At 46.4% G+C, this 21,349-nt stretch overlaps 1 protein-coding gene across 2 annotated transcripts in view; it reads left to right on the top strand.

Moving 5' to 3' along the window:
* The first annotated feature begins 723 nt into the window (after positions 1-723).
* Positions 724-21,349, top strand: part of LOC137434383 (uncharacterized) — a 175,722-nt gene continuing 155,096 nt past the window's right edge. The window contains exon 1 of one of the 2 annotated variants that reach the window (XM_068127326.2): positions 724-1,203. In XM_068127326.2, coding sequence (XP_067983427.2) covers positions 789-1,203 — 415 coding nt within the window. In that variant the 5' untranslated portion in view covers positions 724-788. The remainder of the gene's footprint in view (positions 1,204-21,349) is intronic. The other variant, XM_068127325.2, reaches the window with a different exon arrangement.

Raw genomic sequence — 21,349 nt, 5'->3', positions numbered from 1 at the left:
AAAACATCACAACTTTGTCCTGTGGCTGCATATCTTTTTAATTCACAAAACAGATATTCTGGAAATACCAGACTTGGAAATACCAGACCGACAAACAAGCATAAGTTGGAAACACCAGCACAGGCTTTGAAGGGCCTAATGGCCTCTTTTCTGCATCGAGGTTCCTCCTAAAGGAACTTGTTTTCATTTTAAAATAATTAATTAAAGGTAAGTGCAATGAGGTGAAGGTGAGAGTTTCTGGAGAGTTGCTGCCAAAATGCGTAGGTTCTCCATTGTATTGCCTGGCCTGAGTTTAGTTAGGGCGACGGGGAGGGCAACGCCTTCGGGTGGTCGAGGGAGGCAAGGGATCGACCTTTTGTCACTGAGCCGGTGAGCGGCTGGGCAAAGGTGGCGTGATGTTTGAAGCATCACTCAAACTGTTCTCGAGAATAATCTTTAGGTAAAAAGAAAAGAATATAAAGAACCAAAGGCATGCTGAAAGAGGTTAACAAATAACTAACGGAAAGAGAAACACAAGTCAAAATGAGACTCTGCTAAGTAATGAACGGATTTCCAGGGAATAAATCAGAGGCAACATTTAATTCCTCAACTGATATTTCAACTTGATAGGCTGATGAACCTAATCCCTCCCCTTCTTCCTCCCCTTCCACCCCACCACCCCAACGCCAACATGACCCTCTGGGGAGGTTGAAGGGAGGAGCGTAGAGTGGGCATAAATGCAGCAGATATTCCCGAAGCACTACAAACCATGGACTAAAGCCTCTTAATCCATTCACCACAAGGGAAACATGACTCCGGTGTGCGCTGCCTCCACCCAACCACTCTCACTTCAAAAGATCCACCACCTGCAGCCCATGGCTTCCGGCAGACCACCACGGAGCATGGCCATCTGGGAAACGCTCTCCTTCGGCCTCATCGTCGTCGGAATATTTGGGCCCGGCCCTGCTTATGGATGGTTCTGGGAATCGAAAACCGAGACGACAACTCCGGTCCTTCCACACACCACGACCGTGGATGCGTCTCGGAATACCTCGCCAGATGGGAAGACGGTGGTCGGCATGGATCTTGACGGAGAAAAGTTTGCTTTGAACCGAAGTGAAGACGACGAAGGTTCCTCACGGGATCATTTGCTTCTAGATGAAGCAGACGCGTTGCCGGAGAAGCTTCGCGACCACAGCTTCAGCAAGGGTTCTGATGCATCAGGTTGGGCATTGGGGAAAATGTCAATCCCAAGAGCATGGAAGTCATTGATCGCCTCGATAAGGACAAAATAACATGCCGTTTACAGCAAATATCTTTTTATTACAAAGTTTGTGTTGATTATTACAACATGTTGATTATTACCTCCAGCACCAAAGGTGGATGGACGTTATGTTTTCACCCCTGTCTGTTTGTCAAAGGATGTCTGTGAACAAGATATCTCAAAAAGTTGTCGATGGATTCAGACGAAATTTGGCAGAGAGGTAGTATAAGTGACAAGGACTAAATGATTCGATTTTGGTGAAGATCCGGAATCGGATCCGGCTACTAGATTTTTTTAAAGTGATTCTTCACCATTGGGAGGTAGGGCCAAAACCATATATAGCAGGATAGCTCAAACAGTTGTGGACGAATTTGGACGAAACTTGGTGGAGAGATTGGGTGTCTGACAAGGACAAATAGATTCGATTTTGGTGAAGATCTGAATATGGATTCGGATATGAGAATTAGTTAATGTTTTAAGTGATTCTTCACCATTGGGAGGTAGGGCCAAAACCATATATAGCAGGATATCTCAAACAGTTGTGGATGAATTTGGACGAAACTTGGTGGACAGGTTGTGTGTGTGACAAGGACAAATAGATTCGATTTTGGTGAAGATCTGAATATGGATTCGGATATGAGAATTAGTTAATTTTCTCAGTGATTCTTCACCATTGAGAGATTGGGCCAAAAACTATAAATACCAGGATATCGCAAAAAGTTATGGATGGATTTAGACGAAACTTGGTGGACAGGTTGGGTGTCTGACAAGGAAGGATTGGTTCGATTTTGGTGAAGATCTGAATATGGATTCCGATATGAGAATTATTTAATTTTTAAGTGATTCTTCACCATTGGGGGATTGCGCCAAAAACGACACATAGCGGGATATCTCAAAAAGTTATGGATGGATTTAGAGGAAACTTGGTGGAGAGATTGGGTGTCTGACAAGGAAGGATTGGTTCGATTTTGGTGAAGATCTGACTATTGATTCGGATACGAGAATTATTTAATTTTTAAGTGATTCTTCACCATTGGGAGGTAGGGCCAAAACCATATATAGCAGGATATCTCAAACAGTTGTGGATGAATTTGGACGAAACTTGGTGGACAGGTTGTGTGTGTGACAAGGACAAATAGATTCGATTTTGGTGAAGATCTGAATATGGATTCGGATATGAGAATTAGTTAATTTTTTAAGTGATTCTTCACCATTGGGAGATAGGGCCAAAACCATATATAGCAGGATATCTCAAACAGTTGTGGATGAATTTGGACGAAACTTGGTGGAGAGATTGGGTGTCTGACAAGGACAAATAGATTCGATTTTGGTGAAGATCTGAATATGGATTCTGATATGAGAATTTGTTAAATTTTTAAGTGATTCTTCACCATTGGGAGATAGGGCCAAAACCATATATAGCAGGATATCTCAAACAGTTGTGGACGAATTTGGACGAAACTTGGTGGAGAGATTGGGTGTCTGACAAGGACAAATAGATTCGATTTTGGTGAAGATCTGAATATGGATTCGGATATGAGAATTAGTTAATTTTTTAAGTGATTCTTCACCATTGGGAGATAGGGCCAAAACCATATATAGCAGGATATCTCAAACAGTTGTGGACGAATTTGGACGAAACTTGGTGGAGAGATTGGGTGTCTGACAAGGACAAATAGATTCGATTTTGGTGAAGATCTGAATATGGATTCGGATATGAGAATTAGTTAATTTTTTAAGTGATTCTTCACCATTGGGAGGTAGGGCCAAAACCATATATAGCAGGATGTCTCAAACAGTTGTGGATGAATTTGGACGAAACTTGGTGGACAGGTTGTGTGTGTGACAAGGACAAATAGATTCGATTTTGGTGAAGATCTGAATATGGATTCGGATATGAGAATTAATTAATTTTCTCAGTGATTCTTCACCATTGAGAGATTGGGCCAAAAACTATAAATAGCAGGATATCGCAAAAAGTTATGGATGGATCTAGACGAAACTTGGTGGACAGGTTGGGTGTCTGACAAGGAAGGATTGGTTCGATTTTGGTGAAGATCTGAATATGTATTCCGATATGAGAATTATTTAATTTTTAAGTGATTCTTCACCATTGGGGGATTGCGCCAAAAACGACACATAGCAGGATATCTCAAAAAGTTATGGATGGATTTAGACAAAACTTGGTGGACAGGTTGGGTGTCTGACAAGGAAGGATTGGTTCGATTTTGGTGAAGATCTGAATATGGATTCGGATATGAGAATTAGTTAATTTTTTAAGTGATTCTTCACCATTGGGAGGTAGGGCCAAAACCATATATAGCAGGATATCTCAAACAGTTGTGGACGAATTTGGACGAAACTTGGTGGACAGGTTGGGAGTCTGACAAGGACAAATAGATGCGATTTTGTTGAAGATCTGAATATGGATTCGGATATGAGAATTATTTAATTTTTTAAGTGATTCTTCACCTTTGGGGGATTGGGCCAAAAACGATACATTGCTGGATATCTCAAAAAGTTATGGATGGATTTAGAGGAAACTTGGTGGAGAGATTGGGTGTGTGACAAGGAAGGATTGGTTCGATTTTGGTGAAGATCTGACTATTGATTCGGATACGAGAATTATTTAATTTTTAAGTGATTCTTCACCATTGAGAGAGCGGGCAAAAAGCGATATATAACATGATATTTAAAAAAGTTATGGACAAGTTATGACAAAACTTGGTGGACGAGTTGGTTTGGTGACAAGAAAAAGCCGGTAAGATTTTGGTTCAGGTCCGAATCCAGATCCACCCTATCAGTGGGATACAAAACATCAACTGCTCGGCCTGGCGGAGGTATGTGCTCTACCGAGTGCCGATCTAGTTTGAGATGCTGCAGAAAGACGTATTTTCTGGATATATTCAATGTGCACACCTGTCAATGAAAATAGCATTGTGAGAGTTGTGCACTCGGCGTTTAGCAAATCCATGTCGAGACAAACTTTGACTCCGCACTAAGGATGATCTTGTTATTTGAACTTAGAAGTCTTCAATGGGTTGAAGATATCTACTCGTCAATGCCCAGACATTGCCAATGCATAGTCTGTCTGTTAGAGGTTTGTTTGGGTTCGTGTAGGTGTGTGTGTGGCCATGTTTTTTTGGCAGACATTCATTTGAATGGCGAATACGTTGTGGTTGGAATTTTGTGCAGGGGCAGTACTTTGTGATTGGGGATCTTTTGGTTTGGCCTTCCTCTGTGCGGCGATTGTGTGTATCGGGAGAGAAATACCATGGGAGTGTTGTGATGCTTCATGTAGTGCATGGCATTTTGTCCCGACATTTTAACCGATGATGCATGTCCGCTGTTGGCAATGCTGCTTGGCGACCGACACTGTGCGTGGCATTTCAATCGGAATGGCAGAGGGTCGCAGTGTCGCCTTGCGCATCATCGAGCACCTCTGATGGACCACACTGAGGCTCACAGTGCCTTGTAGCAGCATGACAAGGTGTTCGTACCTGGGTGCCTTAAATTGGACCATAACATTTGTTTTTATTTGTAATTAGGTTTGTATTGATTTTACTAAACACAACCCTGACTTATACTCTTCAAGGTATTCATTCTCCAGCCTTGTTCATCCCATCGCAGTGCAAAGTTTTCATACAGTGCCCTCGGTGGATATAGATGAAATCGATGGTACTTTCATCAAGGTACATGGTAACCAGAATTACTGCTCACCTCCACTCATTTGTTAACATGGTAACCAAAATTATTGCTCACCTCCACTCATTTGGTAACATGGTAACAATAATTACTGCCCACCTCCACTCATGTGGTAACACGGTAACTGGAATCACTGCTCACCTCTGTTCATTTGCTAACATGGTAACCAAAATTACTGCTCACCACCACTCATTTGGTAACACGATAACTGGAATTACTGCTCTCCTCCACTCATTTGGTAACATGGTAAACAAAATTACTGCGCACCTGCACTCATTTGGTAACATGGTAACCAGAATTACTGCCCACCTCCACTCATTTGTTAACATGGTAACCAAAATTACTGCTCACGTCCACTCATTTGGTAACATGGTAACCAGAATTACTGCTCACCTCCACTCATTTCGTAACATAATGACTGGAATTACTGCTCACCTCCCCACTCATGTGTTAACATGGTAACCAAAATTACTGCTCACCTCCACGCATTTGGTAACATGGTAACCAAAATTACTGCTCATCTCCACTCATTTCGAATCACTGGTAATTCCCTGTGTGTCGCAAGAGGCGACTAACATGGTTGGCGGCAGGAAGGGCATCCGGCCATAAAACATTGCTTCAAAAAGGGGACCAAGGTGCCCGAAAAAGGCCAACCCCTGCTCTGTGGGGAAAAATGGCCTCTAAAGGTGGTTCTTCTCCACTCATTTCGTAACATGGTAACCAGAATTACTGCTCACATCCACTCATTTTGTAACATGGTAACAAAAATTACTGCTCACCTCCACTCATGTGGTAACATGGTAACTGGCATCACTGCTCACCTCCACTCATTTGGTAACATGGTAACCAAAATTACCGTGCACCTGCACTCATTTGGTAACATGGTAACCAAAATTACTGCTCACCACCACTCATTTGGTAACACTGTAACTGGAATTACTGCTCACCTCCACTCATTTGGTAACATAGTGACTGGAATCGCTGCTCACCTCCACTCATTTGGTAACATGGTAACAAGAATTACTGCTCACCTCCACTCATGTGGTAACACGGTAACTGGAATCACTGCTCACCTCTGTTCATTTGCTAACATGGTAACCAAAATTACTGCTCACCACCACTCATTTGGTAACACGATAACTGGAATTACTGCTCTCCTCCATTCATTTGGTAACATGGTAAACAAAATTACTGCGCACCTGCACTCATTTGGTAACATGGTAACCAGAATTACTGCCCACCTCCACTCATTTGTTAACATGGTAACCAAAATTACTGCTCACGTCCACTCATTTGGTAACATGGTAACCAGAATTACTGCTCACCTCCACTCATTTCGTAACATAATGACTGGAATTACTGCTCACCTCCACTCATGTGTTAACATGGTAACCAAAATTACTGCTCACCTCCACTCATTTCGTAACATAATGACTGGAATTACTGCTCACCTCCACTCATGTGTTAACATGGTAACCAGAATTACTGCTCACCTCCACTCATTTCGTAACATAATGACTGGAATTACTGCTCACCTCCACTCATGTGTTAACATGGTAACCAAAATTACTGCTCACCTCCACGCATTTGGTAACATGGTAACCAAAATTACTGCTCACCTCCACGCATTTGTTAACATGGTAACCAAAATTACTGCTCACCTCCACGCATTTGGTAACATGGTAACCAAAATTACTGCTCACCTCCACTCATTTCGAATCACTGGTAATTCCCTGTGTGTCGCAAGAGGCGACTAACATGGTTGGCGGCAGGAAGGGCATCCGGCCATAAAACATTGCTTCAAAAAGGGGACCAAGGTGCCCGAAAAAGGCCAACCCCTGCTCTGTGGGGAAAAATGGCCTCTAAAGGTGGTTCTTCTCCACTCATTTCGTAACATGGTAACCAGAATTACTGCTCACATCCACTCATTTTGTAACATGGTAACAAAAATTACTGCTCACCTCCACTCATGTGGTAACATGGTAACTGGAATCACTGCTCACCTCCACTCATTTGGTAACATGGTAACCAAAATTACTGCGCACCTGCACTCATTTGGTAACATGGTAACCAAAATTACTGCTCATCACCACTCATTTGGTAACACTGTAACTGGAATTACTGCTCACCTCCACTCATTTGGTAACATAGTGACTGGAATTACTGCTCACCTCCACTCATTTGGTAACATAGTGACTGGAATCGCTGCTCACCTCCTCTCATTTGGTCACCAGTAACATGGCAACCGGAATCACTGCTCACCTTCACTCATTTTGTAACCGGTAACATGGTAACAATAATCACTGCACACATCCACTCATTTGGTAACTGGTAACATGGTAACCAGAAACACTGCTCTCCTCCACTCATTTGGTAACCAGTAACATGGTAACCGGAATCACTGCTCACCTCCATTTATTTGGTAACATGGTAATCAGAAGCATTGCTCACCTCCACTCATTTGGTAACTTACAATCTCAGATCATCCCCCATCCAAAACCATGATATTTTCTATCCTCATTAACTCTCCCAAGCCCAGATTTACCCAAGTTTTCAGTTTTAGCATCCTGAGAGTTTACGCCTGAGTTTCATCCATCTTGTCCACCCCATGTTTCCTCCCCTATCTCGCATTCCTACCAAGATCCCTTGTTTTTCCTGGTCTTCCTCCATTTTGTCCCTCAACCCTGCTGTTGGTGACCCCCCCTATGTTTCTGCTGTTCCTTTTCTGTCACGTCCTGACCTGTTTTATGGTCTAACTCTCCTCCACGAGCCTCGACTTTGTATATATAAGGCCAAAAAAAAAATATTGCTGGTCTCTGGTCAGACCAAAGTTCCAGAATTGATGCGGCGATGCGGTTTTTTTTATTTTACTTTTTTCTTTTTTGAAAAGCATGGATTGCACATATAGACGTGTTTTTTGTGCCCTCATGCCTTGCGGTCCTCGTCATCTGCTGTGGCACCATCCAGAGAGAAATTAAAGACAGCCAATGGGACTTGTAGGCCTTTTTTTTTTGTAAATAAATGAACACAAGCTTAAGTTATTTTAAAATGTATTTATTCTGAAAATCATTAAGTTCTTCAAGCATATTATAGAATGTCATTTCGATCTCGAGATCGCGTCGCCGTACCGTTAAACATTCCAAAGCGTCGATCGCGTCAACACCGCGCATGCGCAAGTGGTCTAACATTAACATGCCGATGGTCTCCCACGATCTCTTCTCCCAGTCCACCAGATTATCACAGACACGTACAACTCCATGACAAACGAGATAGGATCTAGGCCTAACTAACGAGATCACCCGCAGCTCTCTAGGCCTTCTAGTTGCTTCACACGAACCCGACAAAGAACGTCTTCGTTTCAATAAATTACAATATCCAGCCGATAGAGGCCTTGCATCACGTGAGCGTCGTCCATGGCAACCGGTTCCGGCCGCCATCTTGGGTGGCATAAACAATATGGCGGAAAAGCTGTCGTTTGATCAGATGGACCTGTCAGTTTACGCCTGTAGCTTGCCCGTCGAGACGTTTTCGCGATACTGTATTGCGAGAAACTGAGGCTGTGTCATCTGCCTGTGGACCCGTGTGGACCCACAAGTATGCCACACACACTCCACAGTACACGCACTCCACACGTACGCCACAGGTATGCCACACACACTCCACACATACACCACAAGTACGCCACACACACTCCACACGTACGCCACAAGTACGCCACACACACTCCACAAGTACGTCACACACACTCCACAAGTACGCCACAAGTACGCCACACACACTCCACAAGTACGCCACACACACTCCACAAGTATGCCACACACACTCCACAAGTATGCCACACACACTCCACAAGTACGCCACACGTATTCCACAAGTACGCCACACGTATGCCACGCACATTCCACACGTACGCCACTAGTACGCCACACACACTCCACAAGTGCGCCACACACAATCCACAAGTTCGCCACACGTATGCCACAAATACGCCACACGTATGCCACACACACTCCACACGTACGCCACAAGTACGCCACACACACTCCACAAGTACGCCACAAGTACGCCACACACACTCCACAAGTACGCTACACACACTCCACAAGTACGCCACACGTATGCCACACACACTCCACAGTACACACACATGCCACACACACTCCACAAGTATGCCACACACTCCACAAGTATGCCACACGTATGCCACACACACTCCACACGTACGCCACAAGTACGCCACACACACTCCACAAGTACGCCACACACACTCCACAAGTACGCCACACGTATGCCACACACACTCCACACGTACGCCACACACACTCCACAAGTACGCCACACACACTCCACAAGTACGCCACACGTATGCCACAAGTACGCCACATGTATGCCACAAGTACGCCACACGTATGCCACACGTATGCCACACACACTCCACACGTACGCAACAAGTACGCCACACACACTCCACAAGTACGCCACACACACTCCACAAGTACGCCACACACACTCCACACGTACACCACACGTACGCCACACACACTCCACACATACACCACAAGTACGCCACACGTACGCCATACGCACTCCACATGTACACCACACACACTCCACATGTACACCACACGTACCCCACACACACTCCACACGTACACAAGTATGCCACACGTACGCCATACGCACTCCACATGTACGTATCCAAATGCCTAATCCTGCTTTTCGCTTCACGAGCAAAGGTAACAACCTCATGAGCCATATTCTCATAGTCAGGTTCACTATGTTTTTTCGTTCAAAATCATGGTAGATTAGCAAACCTATACATTTTTGGAAAAGTTATTACATGGAAAATCTGAAAATCAATGTTTACATTTGCCAATTCCGACCAATTCGATTCGACCAATTCGACCAATTCGACCAATCGACCAATTCCATTCGACCAATTCGACCAATCGCTTCGATCGACCATTCGACCATTCGACCAATTCGATCGATTCGATTCGATTCGATTCATCGAATTCGATTCGATCGACCATTCGACCAATTCGATTTGACCGACCTTTGCTTGTGTGGAACGGATTGTGAAAACGATGCGGACTATATTGTCGGATACGACACACAGGACAGTGATGACGAACTCTAAATGGCATATTCTGTAATCGTGTATGTTTGATGCCATTGACTGCCTGTGTATATTTTGTCATTGACTGCCTGTGTAGATGTGAAGTTATACCGACTGCATGTGTATATATGATTTTGCTGACTGCCTGTGTATGTTTGGTGATATGAATTATTGTGACACATTTTGATGTTATTAACTGCCTGTACAAAATGATAACATGTATTTGATTATGCAACTTATCGCGAATATAAAGACAGTATTTTGCAATTCAAAACCTTTGATTCGTGTCTTACCATTCCCCATAGCACTAATTTGATACTTTCATTGGATTCATTGTCCCTGAAAATATAGGTTTAGTATATTTTAAAAAGTTTTTCGGGTAATTAGAGGCAGAAATAGAACAAAATATGTATTTTACAGTGGCCATTTTGAAAATCCAAAATGGCCGCCATACAGGTATCTCTCCAAATGTAAACATTGATTTTTAGTATCCTTATGCTATAACCTTTCCAAAAATGTATAGTGTAGTGAAATTATACCAAGGTGAACCCAGGGTGTGCTCGCTTCAAAAGGGGCGTCTATAAGACCCGGGACAACCGGGGCGCACGGACACTCCAGCGGAACTCACTGTGACATAGTCCTGTAGTTTGAATGGTATGTACGCCCCTAAATGCTGCGCTGACTGTCCTCTCTATTGGACCATTGCCATATTGAATCGACCATTGCTCATGAAATACTCTGATTTTAATGCCTGTTGCATGAATGTATTTTTACAGGATGTACTTCAGATCTAAATGATATTAAACTTACCCAGAGGTCAAGTCGTGTCTGAGCTTGATTTTCACGACATTTAATACATTTAGATCGCCGGAATGGCTGACCACAAGATGATCGTGGTACCAATTCTCGGCGCCGACTCTCAAGCTGAGGGATCAGCATCGGAGTTCACTCACTGGCTCAAAACGCTGGAGAATTATTTTGCTGCTCACGAAACAGAGCCCACCGCTGCGATGAAGCTGTTCGTGTTACAGTCGAAGGTCTATCACACCGTGTTCCGGAACATAGCTCGATTTGAGACGTACGCTACGGCACTAGCCGAGCTGAAGCGCTTATACGTAAAAACACGGAGCGCTGTGCACGGCCGGCATCAACTCTCCCAGCGGCGACAACAACCATCTGAATCGATCGATCGCTATGCGCAGGAGTTGCGCTACCTGTTGGCGGACTGCGTGCAGGACGTACGGACCCACGAGCAAGTGCAGGATGACTTGCTCCGAGATTCATTCATCTCCGGAATTAGTTCTGGGGTCTTGCGGCTCCGACTCCTGGAGGTCGCGGATCTGACATTTACGGAAGCACTACGGCTGGCGCGAGTATATACAGATGCCCGAGAACAATCCACCACATACGATCACCCACGAGTCGTGGCGGGGGCCTCTCAACTCGCGCGACCGGAGAGGGCTACCGCCGAGGATACGGAGGAGGACCCGACCACCACGGCCGAGACTCCGGGTGCTCCTGAAGTGAACCCCGCTTCCGGCCTCACTGCTGCCGCCGCTGCCCGGCCACGGCCTGACCGGTATGCAAAATGTTATTTTTGCGGGAATCGGCAGCACCCTCGCTCTGAATGCCCGGCTCGGGAGGCTACATGCCACCTGTGCTCCACCAAGGGCCATTTTGCAAAGGTCTGCAGGAAGGCCGCTCGGGGCACGCGTCCCCGTGCGACCTTGAATGGGCTCATCGCGGAGCCAACGGATCGAGTGCCGGAGGGGGCGCCTCACTCGGCTTTGATGAGCCGCTCTCCTTCTCGCGGGCCTCTGGCTGCACGCCCGACCTTGGTGAGATACACCGGGCCGCCGAAACAAATGGCGCGAACGCGACCGGCCGCAGCGCGACCGACCTTGACTGGCGTTCGAACGCCTACTTCAAACAAGCGACATGCTCCTGCTGTGGAAACTCCTCTCGATGTGCGGCAAACGCAGCACGAATTACATGCACCCACTTTGGCATATGAATCTGCAGACGGCAGAGATCCTTCTCACGTGACTCGAGCACCATCTGACGGCGGCTCTTACGAATTACATGCACTCACTTTGGCATATGAATCTGCAGACGGCAGAGATCTTTCTCACGTGACTCGAGCGCCATCTGGCGGCGGCTCTTACGACCTACACACACCCACTCTAGCAAATGAATCTGCTGATGAGCCAACTGACTTCAATGCTCCTGCTGAGGCCCAACCTGCCGACGCTGCCCGAAGGATTGCAGCCGGCGTGGGATCCACCCGCGAGGCGCGATCTTCTCGCCTGGCCGGTACAATACCTGCCGGGTCTGCCGGCCTTGCGCAGGCCATCATTCCGCTCACGGTCGCGGGCGTTTTTGCGCAAGCTTTGATTGACACGGGGTCCATGGATAGTTTTATCGATCAGCGACTCGTGCATCAACATGGGTGGCCGGTTCTCGGGACAACCCGCCGGATCTTCATGGCCTCTCAGGGACTTCGGTTGAGCACAAAAGGGGCGTGTCGATTGAAACTTGTGATAAAGGGACGCACGTTCCCGGACGTGTATCTCATGGTATTACCTGCTTTATGCGCTGACGTTCTGTTAGGACTTGATTTCCTTAAGCGGCATGGACGTTTGGAAATAGACTTCGGTGGGCCGGACACGCTCGCTGTGTGCGCCCTCGCTCAAATGGACATGGAGCCTCTCTCACTGTTCCCCAACCTGACCACTGATTGTACCCCTGTAGCCGTCAAATCGCGGCGCTACTCTCGCGCGGACGCGCAATTAATTGCGGAAGAAACGGCCCTGCTCTTAAAGGACGGTATTATAGAACACAGTAGGTCACCGTGGCGGGCCCAAGTCTTAGTGGTGCGGAGTGAGGCCCACCGCCGGCGCATGGTAATCGACTATTCGCAGACGATTAATCGTTTTACACAGCTGGATGCCTACCCCTTACTGGGGATGGACGCCCTGGTACGCCAGGTGGCCCTGTATTCCGTTTATAGCACTCTCGATCTGCGTAGTGCGTATCATCAAGTCCATATCTCTAGGGCTGATCGCGTCTTTACAGCCTTTGAATCAGGTCAGCGGTTGTACCAGTTCACGCGACTTCCCTTTGGGGTAACTAACGGAGTCGCTTGTTTTCAGAGGGCTATGGATGACCTCGTTGCGAAGGAGAATTTGACCGATGTCTTTGTCTATCTGGACAATCTTACGGTTTGTGGGTATGACCAGGAGCATCACGACGCTAATCTGAAACGCTTCCTCGAGGTCGCGCGGAAATATCACCTAACCATGAATGCGGCTAAGTGTCGATACTCTCTACGCACGGTAGACCTTTTGGGGTACACCGTGACCCATGGCTCCGTCTCTCCGGATAAGGAGCATCTGCGCCCTTTGCTCGATATGGCTCCGCCTAGCGATCGGGCTTTGCTGAAACTCGCTCTAGGGCTGTTCGCCCACTATTCAAAGTGGGTGCAAAATTTCTCCACGAAGCTCCGCCCCCTCGTGGCCTGCGACACTTTCCCCATGGGCCCGGCCGCCCTGGCGGCCTTCGAGGGCCTTAAAGTCGACATCGCTGGCGCCGCGGTCGCGACGATTGATGAGAGTGCCTCTTTCGTTTTGGAGAGTGATGCCTCAGATCATGCGATAGCGGCGACTCTCTCCCAAGGGGGCCGCCCTGTGGCTTTCTTCTCGCGGACTCTCACCTCCGCCGAGCGGAGGCATTCGTCTGTCGAAAAGGAAGTGCACGCGATCGTCGAATCAATTCGGCGATGGCGGCCGTATCTGCTTGGGCGGTGTTTCCAAATCGTCACGGACCAACAGAGCGTTGCGTTTATGTACGACACCTTACATGCTCAGCGCATTAAGAATGAGAAAATCACCCGTTGGCGTATCGAACTCGCCGACTTCTGCTACACCATCAAATACCGCCCGGGGAAGGATAACCTGGTCGCTGACGCCTTATCGAGGCCGGCCACTTGCGCGGGGGTTGTAACTTTGGAGGGGCTGCGCACTTTGCATGGCACTATGTGTCATCCCGGGGTAACGCGCTTCGCGCATTTTGTGCGCGAGGGCAATCTGCCGTACTCGATTGAGGACATCCGCCGCATCTGCCGTGATTGCGCGATCTGTGCGGAACTCAAACCGCGTTTTTATAACCCTCCTATGGGGACACTCGTTAGGGCTACTAGACCGTGGGAGCGCTTGGCGATGGACTTCAAAGGGCCGCTGCCAATGTCGAGCAACTCTCGCTATCTGCTCACTATCGTCGATGAGTATTCACGATTCCCCTTTGCTTACACGTGCGGGGATATGTCGGCTGCCACGGTTATTCGGTGCCTGCAGAATTTGTTTTCTATGTTCGGGTATCCGGCCTACGTGCATACCGATCGGGGTGCGGTGTTCCTGTCTCAGGAGGTGAGAGGCTACTTGCTCCAGCATAATGTCGCTTCGAGCTACACCACCCCGTACCGGCCCCAAGCGAATGGGCAGATCGAACGCTTTAATGGGATTATATGGAGGGCCGTCATGCTGAGCATCCGGACCCTCGGCCGAGGCCTCGATAAATGGGCGTGGTCGCTACCTGCCGCTCTAAACTCGATCCGGGCTCTCCTATGTACTGCCACCAACCAGACTCCTCACGAACGACTGTTCCACCACCCTAGAGGCTCCGGCAGTATCCAATCTTTACCCAGCTGGCTCGCTGAACCGGGGCCCGCCTATCTCAAACGAGCGGTTCGCGCTAGCAAGTACGACCCCCTTGTTGACAAGGTGCAGGTCCTCCAGGCTAATCCCGAGCATGCTCGTGTGTTAACGGCGGATGGCCGCGAGTCTACTGTCTCCGTACGCCATCTCGCCCCATGTGGGGACGACGACAGGTATATCGACGAACCCGTCTACGAGTCTATGGACTCTACCGAAGCTTCCCCTATGGAACTACCACCGTTACTTCCGTCGTTCCCCACTCCCGTGCCCGAAGGCGCTGGGGCGCCCCCTCCGACTCCCACCTCCGGCGGCTATTCCGACGCGGGGGACTCCGGGCTTGGGGACGCCGTGCCCGGTAGATTCCGAACACGAACTGGCAGGGAAGTTCGCCGCCCCGACCGCTACGGGTGGACCGACTAACGTGGATTGACGTGACCCATTCGATTATTGCTGATGCTTGCTTGCAACCTGCCGAGCGGCAGTATAGTTCTAACGGCGGGGAGAATGTAGTAAAATTATACCAAGGTGAACCCAGGGTGTGCTCGCTTCAAAAGGGGCGTCTATAAGACCCGGGACAACCGGGGCGCACGGACACTCCAGCGGAACTCACTGTGACATAGTCCTGTAGTTTGAATGGTATGTACGCCCCTAAATGCTGCGCTGACTGTCCTCTCTATTGGACCATTGCCATATTGAATCGACCATCTATATATATAAAGTAGAGTTGGCCTCTGTGTCTGTATCCTGATGTATCTACGATCTCTAAGATCTCGAGAACCCGTGGACGGATTTGCGAGCGGAAAGTACTGTTCGACTCGGGATGGTCCCAGGAATGTCACGGAGACATAAACATTTAAAAAATTTCGGGTTTTAAAATTAGCGTATTATTAGCACTAGCAGAAGAGAGAGGGATTCGAAGGGAGGGAGCGCAGCGCTTCTAGCGCTTCTGACTACAGCACACCTTAAAATTAAAAAAACTTCGGGTCTACAATCTCTAAGATCTCGAGAACCCGTGGACGGATTTGCGAGCGGAAAGTACTGTTCGACTCGGGATGGTCCCAGGAATGTCACGGAGACATAAACATTTATAATCACTTGCTAGCGAATAAATAATAACGCATAAATACCTTTCAGCAGCGCGTAAAATAATCTTTCGTTTCAAGTCACTCTCACAAATAGCTTTCCGGAAATGACGGGTCGAAGTGGTCGAGCTGTTAGCATGACGCCTTATCTTTTCAGAGTCCGGGGTTCGAATCACCCCTCTGACATTTATTTTTCGCTTTTATCACGTCCTTTCCCGCACAATTTTTGGGACAGATCCCGTTGAGTGTTTTATTAAAGTTATTGTTTTGTCATTTTCTTATTGTTTTCATGTTTATTTGGCTTGAAACAAAAAAATTATGCCGCCGTTAGGCGTTATGACATCCGATCATAATGCAGCTAATTAGCTTCTAAAAACCAAGAGTCTGCCGTCTATCTATATATATAAAGTAGAGTTGGCCTCTGTGTCTGTATCCTGATGTATCTACGATCTCTAAGATCTCGAGAACCCGTGGACGGATTTGCGAGCGGAAAGTACTGTTCGACTCGGGATGGTCCCAGGAATGTCACGGAGACATAAACATTAAAAAAATTTCGGGTTTTAAAATTAGCGTATTATTAGCACTAGCAGAAGAGAGAGGGATTCGAAGGGAGGGAGCGCAGCGCTTCTAGCGCTTCTGACTACAGCACACCTTTAAATTAAAAAAACTTCGGGTCTACAATCTCTAAGATCTCGAGAACCCGTGGACGGATTTGCGAGCGGAAAGTACTGTTCGACTCGGGATGGTCCCAGGAATGTCACGGAGACATAAACATTTATAATCACTTGCTAGCGAATAAATAATAACGCATAAATACCTTTCAGCAGCGCGTAAAATAATCTTTCGTTTCAAGTCACTCTCACAAATAGCTTTCCGGAAATGACGGGTCGAAGTGGTCGAGCTGTTAGCATGACGCCTTATCTTTTCAGAGTCCGGGGTTCGAATCACCCCTCTGACATTTATTTTTCGCTTTTATCACGTCCTTTCCCGCACAATTTTTGGGACAGATCCCGTTGAGTGTTTTATTAAAGTTATTGTTTTGTCATTTTCTTATTGTTTTCATGTTTATTTGGCTTGAAACAAAAAAATTATGCCGCCGTTAGGCGTTATGACATCTGATCATAATGCAGCTAATTAGCTTCTAAAAACCAAGAGTCTGCCGTCTATCTATATATATAAAGTAGAGTTGGCCTCTGTGTCTGTATCCTGATCTACGATCTCTAAGATCTCGAGAACCCGTGGACGGATTTGCGAGCGGAAAGTACTGTTCGACTCGGGATGGTCCCAGGAATGTCACGGAGACATAAACATTTAAAAAATTTCGGGTTTTAAAATTAGCGTATTATTAGCACTAGCAGAAGAGAGAGGGATTCGAAGGGAGGGAGCGCAGCGCTTCTAGCGCTTCTGACTACAGCACACCTTAAAATTAAAAAAACTTCGGGTTTTAAAATTAGTGTGTTACGCGTAATTAGCGCTAGCAGAAGAGGGAGGGAATCTAAGGGAGGGAGCGCAGTGCTCCCTCCAGCGCTTCTGTTAGCGTAATTAGCGTATTTCGGAACGTTAATTTTTCAACTTCATTATTCGGAATCAGTACGTCCCAGAGAACCTTCGTAACGTTAATTTTTCAACTTCATCCGATTGACATGGGACCAACGGCATGTGACAAAGAGTGAAACATACAGGCTACATTTATTTGACGACAATGAGTTCCGACTTCCGACCTCGGTGGGATGATAGGCTGAGTCAACCCCCCTGGTGTGAAGGGGGAGGAGGAGGGGAGGGGGAAGAGAAGGGGAGGGGAACGAGGGGGAAGGGGATGGGAGGGGGGAGGGGGAGGGGGAAGGGGGAGGGGGAGGGGGAAGGGGGAGGGGAGGGGGGGGAGGGGAAAGGGGGGGGAGGGGGAGGGGAGGGGCCCTTCTTCCCCTGGGCACCCCCGCACCCTTCCCTCCCCCCTTCCCCTCCCCCCTCCCCCCCCTTCCCCCTCCCCCCCCATTCCCCTCCCCTCCTCTTCCCCCTCCCCTCCTCCTCCCCTGCTTCCCCCTCCCCCCTCCCCCCCGTTCCCCTCCCCTCCTCTTCCCCCTCCCCTCCTCCTCCCACTCCCGTGCAAAGCCGGGTACCTCTGCTAGTTGCTCATGAAATACTCTGATTTTAATGCCTGTTGCATGAATGTATTTTTACAGGATGTACTTCAGATCTAAATGATATTAAACCTACCCAGAGGTCAAGTCGTGTCTGAGCTTGATTTTCACGACATATAGGTTTGCTAATCTACCATGATTTTGAACGAAATATAATTTATTGACATAGTGAACCTGACTATCACCTGAGTGCTGCAGTCAAGGCAGCTATGAATCCGTTTTAGCGTTGTGTCGTCCGGAAAACGGTAGAATGACGATCCCGATCCCTTATGAAATCGGGCTGTACATCCGACAGCACAACAACTCTTTACCATCGTGTAGGGGGCAATTTATATGTGAGACGAGTTTCAAATTGCCGCCATTACGTATGGTGGCAGAAGCAATGTTTTGCCACCCAAGCGGTCACGTGACAGACGATGACGTCACATGGAACCTCCTCATTGGATTCATGACGTCACGGCACACAAAACTACTCATATCTTTGGAACGGCTGGTTGGATTTGGACAAACTAAACGCAGTTTTGTAGGGGAGAACCGTACGCGAACGTCGATACCAAATTTGAAAAAAAAACATTGTTGACGCGCAGGGTCAAAATCGAAGCGCGCGCTGACCAGAGACCGGAAATATATTTTTCTCGGCCTAAACAAAAAACGCCATGCGAAGCAAGGACAAGCTGACGTTTTGATCGTTAATCCTTCCTTCAGCACCTCTTTTGCTCTGATGAAGGGTCAATGTCCGAAACGTCTGCTTCTCCTTACTTCCCACGACAACGCTCCTTTTGATTTTACGCATTCATCCACTTGTCTGCCAAGACAGATACAATTACAGACACTTGCCGTCTCCAGCAAGCCCAGTTCTTCATTCCACAATTACTTAGGACACTCGAATAGCCGGTGCAGGACCTTATTCTTCATCGTCGTGTTTCTCAATAACTCGTTTGTTGTTTTGAATAGCTTTGTTCATAAAAAGTAACTTCTTTGCTCCTAAGGCGGTCTTTAATAAGGAGGTTCCTGACGAGTAATATTCATCACAGGGAAGCTTCTGCAACTTCGAAAATCATCTGGAAGTTGCATTTTCGATAGGCTTGCCGTTTCCATTGACCATAAGCATGATTTTCATATTTTCATATTTTCCGATTTTCTGGTTATTCGATTTTCCGATTTTCTGATTTTCTGATTATTCGATTTTCAGATTTTCTGATTATCCAATTTTCAGATTTTCTGATTATCTAATATATCTAATTTTTCTGATTATCCGATTCTCTGATTTTCTGATTATCCGATTTTCTGATTTTCTGATTATCCGATTTTCTGATTATCCTATTTTCCGATTATCTGATTTTTTGATTATCCTATTTTCTGATTATCCGATTTTCTGATTATCCGATTTTCCGATTATCTGATTATCCAATATATCCAATTTTTCTGATTATCCAATTTTCTGATTATCCGATTTTCTGATTATCCGATTTTCTGATTATCCGATTTTCTGATTATCCGATTTTCTGATTTTCCGATTTCCTAATTATCTGATTTTCCGATTTTCTGATTATCCAATTTCTCCGATTTTCTGATTATCCGATTTTCTGATTATCCGATTTTCTGATTTTCCTATGATCTGATTATCCAATATATCCAATTTTTCTGATTTTCTGATTTTCCGATTTTCCGATTTCCCGATTTTCTGATTATCCAATTTTCCGATTTTCCAATTTTCTGATTATCCGATTTTCCCTATTTTCTGATTCTCCAATTTTCTGATTTTCTGATTATCAGATTTTCCGATTTTCTGATTATATTGAGGCTGCTGTGTTCTGCAAGTTTTTAATCCGCACAATATCTTGTTTTAGTGGGTTTTGTTGATATTTTATGCTATTTTAAAATATTGTACGATCCGATCATACTCATTCGCGGTATGGCGTCATTGGCCTTTACAAACCAATGGTGCATCTTTTAAAGCTTGCTTTGTTTCCTCCGCCACCGAAGGTGGATGGAAGTTATGTTTCACCCCTGCCTGTTTGTTTGTCTGTCTGTCTGTGAGCTGGATATCTCAAAACGTTGTGGACGGATTCGGACGAAACCTGGTGGACAGCTTGGGTGTGTGACAAAGACAGATTAAATCGATTTTGGTGAAGATCCTGATCTGGATATGAGAGTTCTTGGAGTGACTATTCACCATTGAGTGATAGGGCCACAGACGATATATGGCACGATATATCGAAAAGTTGTGGACGGATTCCGATGAAACCTGGTGGATATGTCGGCTAGATAATAAGAACAAGCCGATTCGATTTTGGTGCAGGTATGGATGCAGATCTGACCTATCAGTGAGATACAAAAGGTAAACTTCAGCCTAGCGGAGGTACACGCTCTACCGAGTGCCATTCTAGTTCCCAAATGTAATCGCCGTTGCCATTTTAAATTTTGCCTGACAAATATGCTAAAGACAGAAATGGAGGTAAAACCTTGGGTTGTGATTGAACTGAGGTGGATGCAATCTAAAAATGGCATTGGTTGTTAAAATCGACCAGAAGATTTGAATCTGAATTGTGAGTTCCCAACCATTGATTCAGGTCACTGTTTCTCGACTAGAATTGATTTTTTAGTGATTTTTCTGGTGATTTTTTTTGGTCTCTCTCAGACTGAGGATTACGGAAGAGCAAGGTTGAACTGATAGTGGGGAAGCTGGGAAACAATTGCGCACAGCCAACAACGAAGGGAATGAACAAACAGGAAAATAGGAGAGAGAGGAGGGGAGGAAATGCTCAAACCAGCAAGTAAGAGGGTTGGGTCGGAAAAGTTAATGGGGTGTAATAAAGATCATGGGTCAAGATGGGGGATGACATGAGGTGGTGGTGCACTGCTTCCTTTGAAGCCCTGGAAAGAAGAGAGTAGACAGAACAGCCTCTGCAACTCTGGTTCCATACACGGAGAAGTAAGGAATAAAAGGGTCGAGGTGTGCAGTTAGCCTGGATTTTGGAAGTTTAACCAGGAGAAGGTTTCTGGAAGAACGCGTGTATCCTGGAGTTTCTGGAGAGGTCTGGAGGACAGAGAAAGAGGTGGCCAGGACAAACTTTTGCTTCACACCTTTCGCAATTTTGGATTATTAAGATGAAAACCTTTTGAAACAGTTCAAGAATGGTGGTTAAGTGGTGAGCATGAGGCCACATTAGCCACGAACTTCCCACTTTGCTGTTTTCCTCGTTAGATGCCACTGGGAATGGAACACAATTTGAACTGGAATTCAAGAGTTTTGTTGGTTCACTTTTATTCAGGCCCAAACGATCAGCGGTTCGTGGGTTTTCACAAACAGGTTTTGCGTAACTTGCAATCTATACTCACAAACGATC

The sequence above is a fragment of the Myxine glutinosa genome, chromosome 10 (assembly GCF_964187855.1).
Source record: "Myxine glutinosa chromosome 10, kmMyxGlut1.1, whole genome shotgun sequence".
NCBI lineage: Eukaryota > Metazoa > Chordata > Myxini > Myxiniformes > Myxinidae > Myxine > Myxine glutinosa.
The sequence above is the reverse complement of the archived record's forward strand: the minus strand, read 5'-3'. Positions and strand labels throughout refer to the sequence as shown.